The sequence below is a fragment of the Mobula birostris genome, chromosome 5, assembly GCF_030028105.1.
Source record: "Mobula birostris isolate sMobBir1 chromosome 5, sMobBir1.hap1, whole genome shotgun sequence".
In the NCBI taxonomy this organism is placed as follows: domain Eukaryota; kingdom Metazoa; phylum Chordata; class Chondrichthyes; order Myliobatiformes; family Myliobatidae; genus Mobula; species Mobula birostris.
The window spans coordinates 179,576,161-179,592,826 of record NC_092374.1 but is presented as its reverse complement, the minus strand read 5'-3'; the positions used below and the strand labels follow the sequence as shown (position 1 = coordinate 179,592,826).

At 44.7% G+C, this 16,666-nt stretch overlaps 1 protein-coding gene across 1 annotated transcript; it reads right to left on the bottom strand.

Moving 5' to 3' along the window:
- Nucleotides 1–3,452: 3,452 nt before the first annotated feature.
- On the bottom strand, nt 3,453–16,415 carry LOC140198087 (uncharacterized). Its single transcript, XM_072258969.1, is given in 5 exon segments — nt 3,453–11,594; nt 11,596–12,422; nt 13,217–13,328; nt 15,889–16,157; nt 16,252–16,415. Coding segments are annotated over 4 exon segments (3,873 nt in total). The 5' UTR covers nt 15,895–16,157; nt 16,252–16,415; the 3' UTR covers nt 3,453–8,666.
- Between the last annotated feature and the right edge of the window lie 251 nt (nt 16,416–16,666).

Here is a 16,666-nt window from a genome sequence, read left to right as displayed (position 1 = left end):
TGGACGGAGTGTAGGTGCTCATGAAGCAGACCCCAGTCTACAGCGGGTCTCACTGACATACTGGAGGCCACATCAGGAGGACCAGACACAGTATATGACCCCAACAGACTCACAGGTGAGCTGTCACCTCAGCTGGAAGGACTGTTTCAGGCCCTGAATGGTGGTGAGGGAGGAGATGTAGGGGCAGGTGTTGCACTTGTTCCACTTACAAGGGTAAGTGTTAGGAGGGAGATCAGTGAGGAGGCGTGAATTGGATAGGGAGCTATCCCTGAGGAAAGCAGAAAGCGGGGGGGGGGGGGTTGTGGTGGACAGAGAAAGATGTGCTTGTGGTGGGATCCCTTTGGAGTTGGCGGGAGTTGCAGAAAATTATGTGTTGGACGTGGAGGCTGGTGGGGTGGTAGGTGAGGACAAGAAGAACCCTATCCCTAATAGGGTGAGAAGACAGGGTCAGAGCATACGTGCGTGAAATGGAAGAGATGCACCAACGTTGATGGTGAAAGAAGGAAGCCCATTTCTTTGAAAGAAGAGAACATCTCCTTTGTTCTGGAATGAAAAGCCTCTTCCTGAGAGCAGATGCAGTGGAGACAGAGGAATTGAGAGAAGCGGATGGCGTGTTTTCAAGTAACAGCGTAGGTGAAAGTGGTGAACAGGGTCGTAACAAGTAACAATTAACTGTGAGAGTCCGTGGTTTTATAATAGACATTGGTAGATAAGCTTTCTCCAGAGATAGAGACAGTGAGATCGAGAAAAGGGAGGGTGGTGTCAGAAATGGACCAGGTAAATTTGAGGGCAGGGTGGAAACTGTAAAGTTGATGAAGTTGGACGAGTTCTGCATGGGTGCAGGAAGCAGCACCATATCAGCCGTCGATGTAGCAAAGGAAGCGTGGGGGATGGCCACCACTGTAAGCTTGGAACATAGACTGTTCTACGTAGCCAGCAAAAAGGCAGGCATAGCTGGGACCCATGCGAGTGCCCATGTTTGAGGGAAGTGGAAGGAGCCAAATGAGAAATTATTAAGAGTGAGGAAAAGTTCCGCTTGGCGGAGGAGAGTGGTGGTGGAGGGGAACTTGTCAGGTCTGGTGTCCAGAAAGAAACTGAGAGCTTTGAGGCTTTCCTGGTGGGGAATGGAGGTGTACAGGGACTCACTGAAACATCCATAGAGAAAATAAGATGATGGAGGCCAGGGTTCTTGAAATCATTGAGAATTCCCGGAGCCTGTCACAGATGTAGGTAGGAAGGGACTGAACTAGGGGGATAAAACAGAGTCGAGTTATGCAGATATGGATTCCGTGGGGCAGGAACAAGCTGACACTATTGGTCTACCTGGACAAGCGGGTTTGTGGGTCTTCGTTAAGAGCCGTTTCCTTTTATTACCGCCTGTCTTCTGTCGATATTTCCGATATCCTCCATCTGCCCCGTCCTCACCTGTATTACCCCTTCCCTTTACCTCTTATACTATACATCGCCCCTCTCCTTCAGTCCGGATGAAATGCCTCGAAGCGAAACAGACTGTTCATTTCCGTTTACAAGTGCTGCTTGACATTCTGAATTCCTCCAGCACATTGCTGGGTGTGGGCGGGGCATGATGACGCTCTGGCCAATGGCAAGCTGAGTCTAGGATGAGTGACTGGTTTCTCTGCAAACCAGTCACTTTCCAGAAGCCAGGTAGTCGGATCACTCCCTCTCGATCAGCCGTAGGTCTCTCTCATAACTGGACACTGGGTCCCGCTACTCGGGAACTTCATTGGACCTAAGAGGATCTATTTTAATTAGTGTTTAATCTCACAATGATGGTGCAAAAACAAGTACGTTTTTCAGTCATTTCCCTTCCCACGTTTCCTCTGGTTTAAAATTCTTGGCAAATAAGGGGAGGGTAACGACGTCCTCCCGAATCACCGAGCCGCTGAGCTGTGACGTCACCGTTTGGGCCTGAGCGCCAGAAACAGCTGTGAACATGTGTGCGACTCTTTCGTTTTTAAACTTCAATTACTCCTTTCTTCAGACCTCCCATAATTTTTCAAACCCACCCCTTCCCCTAGACCTCTGCATCTCTGTATTGGCGTCTCTCTCCGTGCCCACTGCTGCTCTGGTTTAATCAGTACGTCAGTACAGAACGCTTGCGGTGGAGACATTTCCGACTGCCTCCCGGGTGGGGGCTCATCTGTCCTTCTGGTTCAGATCTGCAGCCCATCTTACTTATGGATCCTCATTACAGCAGTGACGTCTCTCCCAAAAGACTTCAGACTGGAGAGGCTTAAGGACTTGCTGAAACCTACTGGGACGGGTGATGTTCTAATGGAAATCTTCCATTGCGACCACTGGTCTAAAGATTATGAAGTGGTGAAACAGAAGTGGACCATTCTGCCCCGCTTCCTTGTGTAGTGAGGAATGCTTCTCCCGTACAGGTAGTCAGCGGTGCCTTTTTCTATCATGTGTACTACCCTGATCTGCCATGGTGGTGTAAAGGCACCGCATTCGTTTATTGAACAATCACATTACATTCTATCTCTAGTGACAGTCCAACATGCACTTCCACGTTCAGACAAAGTCTTCCGAACAGGCAATCCCCTTATTGCTTTTCTGACCTTTTCACCACTTCCCGCTCTGTCCTTCTGGACCTCCCAGCGCTTGCAGATTTCAATGTGAAATCCTCCTTTACACAGACACGTAATGGGCCAAGCTGCTGTTTGCTGCTCAATCTCAGGTTCAGCTCCTCTTTGTATTTATTACCCTGACTGTCAACACCTTGGCTGGTACTTTTGATCACGGATCCCGTGCCGCATTAAAACTAACAAGTATACTGTACCTTATATTGTCGGTCATCTTTTCCTTGACTCAAATTACCACTATCATTTTCTGCCTATTTCACAAAGCTCTTCTGGATAATGTTGTGGCTCATTGGACTCTTCACATCAGTTGAAGATGATCAGGATTTTAATTCAGGGTATATTTTCAGAGAAATAAGACGCATAATGAGTTTATTGAATATTTTATTTCATTACTAAACACCTACAAGCTAAGGCTCACCTTATCAGAATACAGATTACCTTGTTCTGGAAGAGATGTGGTAATTCTAATGGATTGTTCAATATCTTCATCTTCAGTTTCTTCCTATTGCTTCCCTCCAGCAACTTTCCCATTCTCTGTCCATTCCTGCTCTCCCCTCTCTTTGTTCAGCACCTCTTCATCTTTGTCATTTATTTGTCCCCCTCCAATTATCGGCAGTCTCCCCGTTACCACCTACTCTTATTCCTTTTCTCCCTATTGCCACTCTGCCCCCGCATCAAGTCTCCTGCATTCCTTTTGTCCATGCTGTTCCTCTATTTCCATGTCTTCCTATTGCCTCCTTCTCCCCCACTCCCCATCTCCCCCCCTGGACCCTCCCTCTCAACCTCTCTGCCCCCTCTCCCCACTCTTCCCTCTTCTCTCCCCCCCCACCCAACTCCATCTCCCTTATCCCTGCCACTTTAGCTGTTGTTCCTTTCTCCTGGTCACGTACCTCATCTCATCACCTTTCTCTTCCTGATATTCTCTCTCATTCTGAGCTGGCCAGGTTAGAAATCAATAGGAGTGTTCATTCTTCTTGATTTGTATCCTTTGGTAACCCTTGCTAGTAATCTGATATCAAGAAAGTTCAGTACCCAACAAGTGGATCAGTGCTTATACATAGGGTTCATTAATCAACTTTAGTGAATTTATAATGTTTAATTGCCAACTAGCTGTTGTTAGAGTAAGTAAGTTTCTAGCAAGTTAATATCTATCAGGTAAGTTTACATACTTTAATATGCAGAAACAACAAAGTAATTTAATCAGAACAGAAGGTCCATGTGAAAATTAGGGATTGCTCCAAAATGAATAATGTTTGGTTCAGGAGATGTATCACTGTCTTCATGCTGTTGGGATGTTACTTGTTCTACTGTGATGGATTGAATTCATAGACATCCAGTCTAAATCTAACACGTGACATTTGTGCAAAGCTGAAATAGTTGGAGTTCAGAGCCAGCCTATTCCTGCAAGGGTGAAAGGTAAGAACAGCAAATCCAATTGGCCTTGCGTGCAAGGCAATCTGGGTAGGGGTGAGATAAATAAGGGAATAGAGAATAAAAACTGAGTACTCTCTTCCCAGCTATCTTATGTAAAATAGTAATAAGAAGGGCAAAGTGCAGGCATAAAGTGTCCATGGTGGACAAGATTATGGACAATTACAAAGCATCTTATAAATATATTGTGAACAGTTGAACATAGGGAATAACCTCTCTGTAGAACATGTTACCTTTAAAAAAGTAGTACTATGTATCGTAGTAAGCTTAAAGTTTCTATCCACATATAGAACATAGAACATAGAATAGTACAGCACAGTACAAGCCCTTCGGCCCACAATGTTGTGCCGACCCTCAAAGCCTGCCTCCCATATAAGCCCCCACCTTAGATTCCTCCATATACCTGTCTAGTAGTCTCTTAAACTTCACTACTGTATCTGCCTCCACCACTGACTCAGGCAGTGCATTCCATCCACCAATCACTCTCTGAGTAAAAAACCTTCCTCTAATATCCCCCTTGAACTTTCCATCCCTTACCTTAAAGCCATGTCCTCTTGTATTGAGCAGTGGTGCCCTGGGGAAGAGGCGCTGGCTAACCACCCTATCTATTCCTCTTATTATCATGTACACCTCTATCATGTCTCCTCTCATCCTTCTTCTCTCCAAAGAATAAAGCCCTAGCTCCCTTAATCTCTGATCATAAATGCATACTTTCTAAACCAGGCAGCTGAATTGTATCCCAGGGTGCTGTCAGAGGTAAGTGGGAGACTGCCCTGACAGAGAATTATACTGTTTGTTATTCACAAGTGAATTGCCAAGTGAGTGGATGGCAGTAAATGTGCTGCTGTCATCTGAGAAGTGAAAAACCAGGTAATGAGAGAGTAATGTCAGTAACAACGATGACAAAAGTCTGAGAGACAGACTTCAGCTATGCCTGCCTAGTTGGGGATTAGTCACAGATTGTCAGAAAAGTTTGAGATTGTGTTTGACCAGTTTCAATGAACATTTTGAAAAGATAACAAATAATATTGATGAGGACAATGTGGTTGCTGTAATCTTTGACAAGTTCTGACTTGGAAAACAAGTCCATAAGGTTACAGCTCCTATGATCCCAAGCAAATTGGATCCAAAATGGTCTTTCTAATAGGAGGTAGAGGGAGATGATGGAGGACTGTGTTTGTGAGGCCTGCCATGAATTGATAGTGAACAGGACTGCCTTTGGTAATATGTAGTGATAGTATACTGTTAGTGACATGGGCAGAGGGATAAGAGGCAGAATTTGCCACAGCTTTATAAAACATTATAAAGCGCAGGTGAGGCCCACTTGGAAAATTGTGAACAGGATTGGGCCCCTTATCTTAGAAGTGATGTGCTGAAACTAGACAGGGTTTAAAGAAAGTTCACGAAAATTATTCTAGGGTTGAATGGCTTTTCATATGAAGAGCGTTTGATGGCTCTGGGCCTGTATTCACTAAAATTCAGAAGAATGAGGGGTGACCTCATTGAAACCTATCGAGTGGTGCAACAAACATAAAAGTTGCTGGTGAACGCAGCAGGCCAGGCAGCATCCCTAGGAAGAGATACAGTCGACGTTTTGGGCCGAGACCCTTCGTCAGGATGAATGGTGAATATCGAATGGTGAAAGGCTTTGATAGAGTGGATGTGGAGAGGATGTTGCCTGTGGTGGGAGAGTCTAAGATTAGACAACAGCCTCAGAATAGAAGGGCGTCCTTTTAGATAAGAAGGAGTTTCTTTAACCAGAGAGTGGTGAATCTGTGGAATTCTTTACCACAGGCATCTGTGGAGGGTGGGTCATTATGTATATTTAAGGCAGAAGATGACAGATTCTTGATTAGTCCAGGAGGGATATGGGAAGAAGGCAGGGGATTGGGGCTGAAAGGAAAATTGGAGCAACGGTGATGGTAGAGCAGACTCAATGGGCCAAATGGCCTAATCCTGCTCCTATATCTTATGGTCTTGTGGCCTAAGGGTGAGGTGATGCAGTTTCTGAGAACGAATAAGGTGAGCATGTACACAGTGCATGTAGCACTATAGTGATTACTATGGAACAGAAAAGCCTTGTGGTCATGTAGAAGGATCCCTAAAATCAGTTGCATAGGCAGTGGAGAAGGCAACAGTGATATCTGCATTCATACATCAGGTCAAAAATGACCAGGAAAGCGAGATTAGTGTACAGTTGATAAAATATTGTTCAGGCAACAGCTGGAGTACTGTGTGCCCTTTACAAGACAGGGGTGCAGGGCAGATTCACCAGGTTGCTAGGAGGGAACTTTTCAGTCATTAGCACTCACTGAGCAGTGAGGCTTTGTTCCCCTTGGAGAGGAAGAGGCTTGGTGGGGACCTGACTGAGGCATACATAATTCTGAGGAGCAGAGATGAGGTAAATAGTGATAAACATTTTCTGGAGCAGTAGTGTCTGGCGTTAGAGGGTGCATGTTTAAGGTAAAAAAACAGAGGAGATCTGAGGAAGAATCTTTCTACCAAGATGGTGGTTACAATATGGAACACTGTGCCTGAGGGAGGTGATGGAGGCTGAGACTCTCACAGAATTTAACAAGTAGCTAAATGAGATACTAAGGAACAGAAGAGTGCAGGCTGAAAGCAAGGATTGATCAAATGAGATTGACAGGGAAAATACTTAACAGTTGCCATGGACACAGTGAGATTGATAGGGAGGATACTGCCATGGTCATCGAGAGCCATCGGGCCTGATTCAGTGTTGGCTGACTCTATCTTGTAAAGAGTGTACAGAGGGGATTTCCTGCTACCCTGCAGGTCTTTATGTAGAAGGTGATTAAGGCAGGTGCAGTGATCTCCCTGATGAGGGGAGGGAGGAGTGAGAGCCTCAGGGAAAACTCTGCCCTTCTCCACTCTGCTTGGCAGAAGCTGCAGGCTGGACAGATGCCACAGCGGGGCAGGAGGAGGTGAGGAGGTGACTTGCATTCCCATTCTGGCTGACATACAGACACACTGCCTCTACTCCCAGGTGAGCCGATGGGCAGCATCAGCCCGTAATCTAATCAATCTTTTTACGCCCAGCCTCGGGAGATAGAATGAGGTTTCGCTGACAGGACAAACATAAAATTGGAAACTCCATGCTTTAGAATGTATCTTGTACATTCCCAGGGATATGAGTGTACATGTGGAGCTCGCTCAATCCATTGCATCAGGGACAAGGGAAGTTCAGCTGATCCACAAATCTTTTCATTTAACTAGTTTTCCAACCCCTCGTGAGTATCAGGTGCAGGTGGGGGCACCTGATTGGACTGTTCCCTGAGGTTGATTCCTCACAGGGAAGGTCCTTGGGATTTCCCCCATGATCCATCTGATAATGGTTTCCAGGATATCACAGGTGCTGTTCCCTCAGCAATAAGTGCAGGGAGGTTGAAGCTGGGAGCTTGGTGACATCCTGCTCCATTTCATTGGTCCTTCCAAGGATGATGAGAGCTCTAGATAACATGTGTCGGTGAGGTGAGGAGTTCCTCTGAGCCATCACCACTGTGGCAACAATGGTTGAGTCTTGGTGAGGTTGAGATACCCTCTAGTTCTTGTCTTTGAGGTGTGAGGGGTTGAACAGTTCCCAATTGACCTTGGGTGAGGCTACAGTTCTCCTCCAGTTCTTTAGTGGCATACTTGAGGTGGAAGTTGAAGCACATCCTAAAGAGTCTTGGACAGGGGACACAGTCATGTGGGACAGTCAGCTGTGCATATAGAGAGGCTCTGAGCCTAAACCATGACATTGAACATTGAGGTGAAAGACTTAATCCTCCAGGAAGATACAATCTTCTCCACTCTGAGCAGATGCTCCCTGCATACAAACTCTTAAGTCCCTGGTAATGTCTCTGAAGGTAATTATGGACAACATTGGCAACCCTTTCTCCAGCACCTGCAGTTTTATTCAGTTTCATTTCTGTCAGACTGAGTAGCTTGTTTGGCATTTGACCAAAATTAGATTACCAGAAATGTGATGAAATGGAATTAATGGTGTGGCTTTGAAAGCCAGTAATGGTGCAGTGGGCTGAATAGCCTCTTAAGTCCTTTGACAATAGATGAAAATGATTTTCTTCTTTTTCCCATTTTGCATTTCTCTGCTTTAAAATTTATTGGGACTGATTCACTCCACCCACTACTTTGTGGGTCAGACTCTGACCATGCCCCTTGAGAAGAAAGGAGCTGGGAGGAAGTTTCCCGTCATCCAGCACTGTGTCATCTGGAAGCACAGAGAGTCGGGATTGGTGAGGGGTGGAGCTGGGGCAGCCTTTCTACAGAGGAAATGGACATTGTGATTCAGACGTTGTTTCCAAGGGCCGGCATATCAATAGAGAACAGGAGAGAATATAGACTGATTCTTGGGACAGTCCACAGGTGCCACTATAGGACTAGGAAGAGAAGCTACTGCAGTTGAGCTTCTAGCTACGAGTAGACCTGAGTGATGGTGTGTCAGCCACCTGGGTGAGGGGCAAAGTGTTGATGAAAGAAGATGTGGTATAAATTAATATGGGCTGTTAAAGGAGGAGAGGAGAGCAAATTAGAATCAGTAATTTGTTTTTTTGGATGAGCAAACCATCTACTGTCCAATTTGGAAACAACTGGAATATTTTCTGGTCACTTATTGTGAGTGATCCAATTACAAAACATAGAAACTCCAGTTTTAATATAGTTTCTGGTGCTTTTTTCCTGTCCTGTTTTTAGCTTCCATTGTTCTGATAATAAATCGGTGTTGACAACATTTTCAATTAACTCTGCCCGCTCCTTGACTGCGTGCAGTGCCCGAATTCTTTCCATGTACCCAGGCTTTCCCTCTTCTTTCTCAGACTGAATCAGGAGCTCAATGTAAGCTGGGGTAGATAATGGGTTTGGTCTCAGAGCTATCTCTTCAAGTCTACTAATGCTGTGCATTAATTCTTCAATCAATCCCAGAACTTCATTTTCAACCTTAGCTAACTCCTGCTGAAGGGTCTGCATGACTTTTTCTTGTGTCATCTTCTCACCACAGGCCATCTGATATTTATTTTTCAGCTCATCATATGTTCTCTTCTCCTTTTTGGTTACATAGTTAAACGTGTACTTCTGGTTGAAGTGAACACTCCAGACACATTTTTGGGGACAGACAGTACAGTTCCCAATCCTGTTCATTGCTGAACACTTATATTTCTTTGTGTCATCTGGAACATGACAGGGATAGTGGCAGGTAAAGTGACATTTCTGACAGTTGGTTATGTAATTGCCAGTGCTGCTGATGTCATGCTTTTCTGGAAGTGTAATTTCAATCTCATACTCAAAGTCTTTATTTGCATCCAGCTCAGTCTGGTGTTGGTTCAGAACTTGTTGTGTTTTTCTGAGTTCCTCCAGTTTGGTCAGGCCAACTCTGATCTGAACCTGCAACCCCTCCACTGTAGTCTCCAGCTGCTTACGTTCCATCAATACCTCTCTGGTCAAAGATAAACTTTTTGTTTCCATCTTGTTCAGAGCTGAGAAGAATTTCTTCATACTCTTTGCTCCCATCATCCAGAACATTGCATCAAAATCATCATCATTCTCTTCCACTTCCCTTTGATTATCACAGCTCCCCTTTTCAGCAAATTTTCTAGAGGCCGGACACTGGGCAAATACGGCAGAATTGTTAAACTTGAAGTGTACGGGCAAACCATTTTTATCTTTGGGACATGGCATCTCAGCTGCCTTCAAGGCCTCCAGAACAGGGGGATGATGCCCATCGGCAAATGTCACCAGTATCTGAATGTTGTCTGCAATATCTTTGCCAAAAATAGAAAGTATTGAATCAAAAACATACTTCTGTGTGTGTGTCAGGCGAGCCAATGATGCTTGAGCAACAAAACACACGGCATCGATCTGATCAACCCCCTGGGGGGAGGTGAAATACTCTCGGATGTGATCAGTGATCAATTGATCTCGGCTTATCCCCCGAGTGTCTCCAAATCCTGGTGTATCAATGATAGTCAACGAGAAATTAATTTTAAATCCTTCCTGATGGTAAAGTTGGTAGGCAGTGATGGAGGATGTCTGACTTTCAGCCTGGGATTTTCCTGTCTCTTCATGTATTAACATGTATCTGAAGTTGTCTTCCCATTCCACGCCCAAGATGTAGTTGATCATCCCATTGATGAGGGTCGTCTTTCCTGACCCTGTTGCTCCCAGAACCATAATTGTTTTCATTGTTTGTTTTGCATTAGGTTTTCCAAAGGAGCATTTCACAAGTTGCTTGGACTGATCAAATACCTCCTTCTGTAGCTTCAGCAGGTAAATTGAAGGGTCTCCTCTTGATATTAAGTCAGTTTGTCTGAGAAGTTTTTGGGCCAGCCTGTTTGGCTCATTCAGTCTTTCTCTTGGAAGCTCATTACTGTCTGCACTAGAACCTGCTTTTCTGCAGTCTGCGGACACGTGGACTCGATAGATTGTCTTTGATTTATTATAACATGAAGCGACTGTTGTCTGTACTTCTTTCCCCGGTCTATGTTCCTTGTTTGACCAATGTCCCTTATCTCTGTCTTGCTGAAGCATCTTCTGAAAGTAATCAACATGAGTGCCAACATGACTTCTTCTGTTGCGGGCAAGTGCTGAGTTCGGTGAACCACTCTGGAAGATCATTTCACCAGTTGTACCTGTAGGATGTGTGAGGACCGTGCAGCTTTCACTCACCGGGCTGACCCCAATCTCGGTCACTGCTCTGTATTGGAAATGATACTCCTGCTGTGGTTGTAACCCAGATATTGTGAAGGAGTGGGATTTGTCAGGTGTATCCAAAGTGATCCATTCCTCCTGCCGGGGTCCTCGGTACTCTACCTTGTAACTGACGATCCCACAGGCACCATGTCTGGGAGGCTGTAACTGCAGTGTCACGCTGTCATGTGTTGCTCCACAAGCCACAGGTCTCTCAGGCTGTGATGGGGGCTTAAAGCACTGGGTCTTTATGCACACTCCCTCATACAGGTAAATAGATGCCCCTATGTAGCTGCTATTCTTCACAGAAGCAACAAGGAATTTTACTTTCCTAGCTGCATTGTTGGCAGTGGCAAAATCCAAGAATAATTGAGATTGTTCCTTCATCTTTTGCTGTACAACCTGTGAGTTAAACCACTGCTCGCTGTGTCGTGTTCCACAGGATCCAGCAGCAGCATCAGGTGGCTGCATCTTCTGAGCTGTGTGAGACTGGAGGTAGTTCTTTGCCTCTGACAGATAGAGATCCTCCTGATGCAGCATTGTAAATGAGAAGCAGACCACATAGTCTATTGCTGGATTATTCAATTCCTGAAGCAACTCACTCACTGATTTCAGAACAGGAATACCTTTCAATAAATTGAGGTAATGTCTCACTATCATCATCTCCCTTTCCTTGTCATCCAGCCATCTGATCAGTAACTGGTGTTTGAATGGTGACTGGTCCCTTTTCTTCAGGATGTCTCCCAATAACAATTCATCCTCCTTACCTGCTCGGATGGATGGCAAAACTCTCACTAAGTTCCGCTGGAAAACCAGCTTGTATCTCTGACACATATCACGGAACTGGAGTATCCTGTCTCCGACTTTCAGGAAATTGAATGACAACACCATCATTCACCATATCATTGCTTCTCCTCATTGCCTCATGGTGCTGTTCCAGGACACGCTGGCAGCGATTGACCAAACCCACACTTATCTCCCTCACCAGCCGAGCAGCTCTTGAGTCCAGTTTATTGAGAGGATAAAGCCAGACTGTCACAGGCACTGCATGCTCGCCATGTGGTCCAAGTAAGCTTGGGAGGGTTGCATAGGTACTGATGGCATCTTGGAATGTGGTGGGATTGTTCTTCAGTGAGAAATCCCCATAGAAGGTGCAGCTAAATTTCTCAGCATTAGATTTTTGATCTTCTGTCATTTTTAGAGAACTTCGACCCTGAATCGGAATCTTAGGGAGACGTTTAACCATCACCTCCATATCACGCTGGATGTCCTGCAGTTTTTCTGTTGGAGAAACCATTTGATCAAACACAAAGAAAGCCTGGGCCCCATACAGCACGGCTGTAACGACATGGGTTGCTGACCCCTCGTCAAACACACTCGGGTAAATTATATTCTCCCTCTGTAAGTGACTCAGTGTCAGTTGTTCAAACCTGGTTGTTGCTTTGTACTGAAGAGTAACCCGTGCTTGTTGCTTTGATCTCTTTGTGTCACTGAGGTATTCTGCAGAGCCCTTCACATTCACTAATCCACAGAGGAGACTTACTTTCAATGATCCCGACACATTGAGCGCAGCGGCTTTCTCATCCCAGGAGTCCGATGCAATGATGTGAAACTCAGTGCTGAACTGACCTCCTCTATTGAGGTTGTTTTTCAATGTCCGTAGGTCCCACAGAGTGATATCTACAGAGTAAAACCACAATGGAATGGTAAAATAGAGGTAAATTGTGTAATTAATCAAAGTGAATGATATTCATTCTACAGGTTAATATTCCGCACAACGTGTATTTTGGAGTGAATTCTAAACTAATGGAATCAATTATTCCTCTGGAGCAAGATAACAAACTGCTGGAGGATGTCAAGGTGTTTTATTTAGTCATAATAACTAAATTCCCCCATCATATCCTCTTCAGTGAATACAGATACACTAGCTCCATGAACAGACTTGATAACGGACCTCTTTGTTCTGTTGCTATCCTCCCATCCTGTATCCTCATTGTTTTTATTCACTCTGTGCCCCTCTTTTCCCTGTCGATCTCGAGTGCATTGCTCACTATGCTCTCTATCCTTCTGCTGTGGCTCCTACACCCACTCCTCTACTCAGTTCTATATTCCTGCCATGTGCTTCTATTCATCCACAGTGAACTTCCCTGGACATCCATGGTTCCTTGGACCTAATGTCCCCAACTTTCCACTTCTCAGCTGATGTGGTTAGATTACTTCCTTTCTGGATGATTCCAACTTGTCTGCTAGGGACTTACCTGTAAGTAGCTGCTCCCAGTCTACTTTTAACAGATGCTCTCGTATGGTTTTGAAATCACCCTTACCAAATTTTTGAAAGTTAATTCCAAGACTATACTTTTCGCTTTGTGTAGCTACATTGAAACTTAAAGTTCTGATCGCTATCTTGAGCTTGGTGAGCTGAATCTACCACGTTGTGCTAATCACTACTAATTTATGCGCTGAAGTTCCAATACCTGGGATCAGAGTGTCTGCCCGGCAGTCGTACAGCATTCCCAACTGGAATGGACGGCCGAGAGAGGCCATTTGCATGATCTCACTCATCTCTGCACCAAGAGCTGGAAACACCTGAAATGGATGATGGCATTGAATATTAAAAAGGTTGACTAATCAGGATGGTTTAGAGGCTACATAAATGAGACCATACTCAGGATAAGTAAAGCTCTGATATTACTGTATCCGAGCACTGGTTAGTTCATTAAAGTCCATCTTGTTTGCTATTTTCTCTACTGGTGAGGTCAAGCCATAATAGGTTCTGTTAAATTGAATTTTAAACACCCTTAAATTAAATTGTTTGTAGACTAACTAGACAAAATATGAGGTGCTGATTTTCATTAAGACCAATGTCACATTTTCTGCTTGGTAGACTACAACCAGATAATAGGAAAGCTGAATTTTGCAATTTCAGGGAATGTCTCTCCTTATCTTATACCTTACCCTACTTCTTTCCACCTTCTCCCCCCCCCCCCACAAGCCCCACACTACCCAAATTCTCCACATTCCCTCTCAAAATCGTATTCGGATTTACTTACCACGTGTTCATCGCAACATAAGATGCAACGTGCATTTGCATCAACACGCCAAAGGATATGGTGGGGGCAGCCCACAAGTGTCGCCACACGTGCTGGCACAACAAAAGTTTGTCCACAATGGTCAGCAGAAAACCACAAGCAGCAGCACCGACAACAACAGATCTCAAAACAGGACAGCAGCAGGAAACAGGCCTATTTTGTACTGCCTGATCTGATTTTTATCACCTTCCTTAGTCATCAGATTCCAGAACATACAGGCCTTTGTTGTCTCCACTTTTTAGTAGCTTCTGTTCTACCTCAAACTCCCATCCTCAGCTAGCACCACCTATCCCTACCAAATCCTATCCCTCCCCTCCGCCTCCCCTCTATAGTCTCAGTTCTGATGCAGGGTCTTGACCCGAAATTTCAACTATTCCTCTGCCTCCAGGCGATGCTGCCTGGCTGGCTGAGTTCATAGTGTACACACTTCCGTCCACATGCTCAAACGTTAGACCCTCTGCACATGAGGGCATTTGCTGAAAATACCAGAAGTGACTAATTCAGATGAGAATGCTTTCTGGGTGAATGTTGTTGCTTTGTAGCTTGGCTTAACAAGTGCAAAGGATCATAGTAACTCAAGTTGTGCTAATACTTTACTTTATTGTATAGGGTTAGACCTTAAGTCCATAAGTTCTTCCAGCCATTATTTTTTAATATTTTCCTACAGATTCTAATGCCTGCAGTCGCTTGTGAATCGTTTCTCCTGCCTCTTGATTGGCTGCTTTGGAAACCACTCTAAATGTAATTTATTTCCTTCTTTAATATATTTAATTATTTGTCTTTAACTGAATTCAAAAGGTTCGCCATGATCTTGGACAAGAAAATTCTCCTAATCTCACTCGTAAGTAGTTCACTCTTTATATACTTTGCCAGGCTTTCGCCCATTCTTCCTGTGTCTATTCTGTTCAGTCCTGATGGAGTTAAGTACGTTTTGATGGGATCCAGGGAAATTTCGCACATTTTTATGATGTTTTGTAGTTTTCTGTAATTTGAAGGGAATTCTGGAAATTTCAGAATATGGAGACCAATCGGAAAATAGCATCACGGAGAACAATTTTCTCAAATTGACAACCCTTCTCCTCTGAGCATCTGTGCACAAGACAATAGCAATAGTCCTCTTTGAGCCTTCACAACTGTCCAATATTAGCACTGCTGATCTTCCACGACTTCCCAGTGTCTGATTCTCCGAGCTCTCAATCCTCTGATTTTTGGGGCAGAGAATTCTAGAGGTTCGTCACCTCATGCGAGGAGAAATTGCTACATTCCTCCCTTGTCTTGAGTTGTTCGAGACTCTGAGGCATGATGAGGTGAAAGCGCCTTAATTCCCCTATCTTTGAAATCCTATATTTCAATAAGGACACCACTCATTCTTCTAAACTCCAGGGAATATAAAGCAAATCTCCGTAGCCTCTCTTGATGAGTAATCCTTTTATCATAGGAATTACCTTGGTTTATTGCCTTAGAACTACCACCAATGCTACTGTAGCCTTGGGTAAGGGGACCAGAACTATGCTCAGGTGTGATTCTTATTCCATCTCAACAATGCACTGCGTAATTTGGACAATGCTGTTCCTATTTCTACCTTTGCTAACATAGCTTTTGCTTTTTAGCTACTTGATGCAGTGACCTGCTACTTTATTGCAATTCAGATACAAGAATGTCCTTCTGTGCTTCATGTTCAGATTAAAATAAAATTGACCTTTGATTCCTGTCAGAAAAGTAAGTGACATGTTCCATATTTGGCAAGTTTCACCCACTCACTCAATCGATCTGTATCCTGACAGTCATCGCCCCTCATTTTGCTATTGTCCAAGAAGCAAACATCTAGCCTGGCCAACCTCTCCCTCCAGAACAGGACCTCTATTCCTGGCAAATTACCACACAGAACAGCATTGTAATGTTAAATAGAACATTGATATGAAAGTGTTGACTACAATAAAACAATGGGATGCAGATTTCTATGGAGGAATTAATATCATTCAGTAAACAGGGTGCGTGCGCGTGCACACACACACACACACACACACACACACACACAAAACTGGGTCCATGCTCACCCTCATCAGACTCCCTTGGATGTGAACATGTTTCACTTACTGCTCTCTCTAGCGACCGTCTACGGCTGAAGGGGTTTGCAGCATCGATGATGGTATGAGATGCCTGCACTATCGGCAGGTGGGTCAGACTCTGAACCTCACTGGGCTGATGTTAATCCCTCTGCTGGGAGCTCTGATCTGGGCTTTCAGCAAACCCCAAAATTGTCCGCAATGCAAGTGGCGTCGTCCGGGACCTCTGCAAGTACTGACGTTGGTTCCTACTCTGGCAACTGGAAAGAAGTTGGCAAGTTATCTTTCTGTTTCGTTCATCAGTTTCGTTATCCATATGAAGATATTTTCCAATTAACTTTAAATAGCACTTACGGGCAACAAAAGACATATACGGGTGACAGGTTTAGCAAGCTTGCTGCATAGTTGTGGGAGATAAATCGATGGCCACACCCACATATCCAGTTGAGATATTCCACAACTGGCCTAACCGGTCCTCTGTCCTCTTCCCGTAGGTCTGACGACAGGAGGGTGCTGGGAATTTGGTTAGGAGGGAGCTGAGAGAGAGGTGCTCCCTCTCAGTGACTGGGGAGTACCTGGTCTTTTAGTGCAAGGTGCTCTCGGTGCTGCTGCACTTTTCACAAGTGCAGCCGATATCCTGCTCCTCCATCCTGGAAATCTCCGACCCATCTTCTGGTTCAAGGTGGATCTAGGATCAAACAACAAAACGTCCAACTGGTAAAGATTCACAGGTCTCTAGACAACAAAGGTGTACCCAAAGCAAATACAC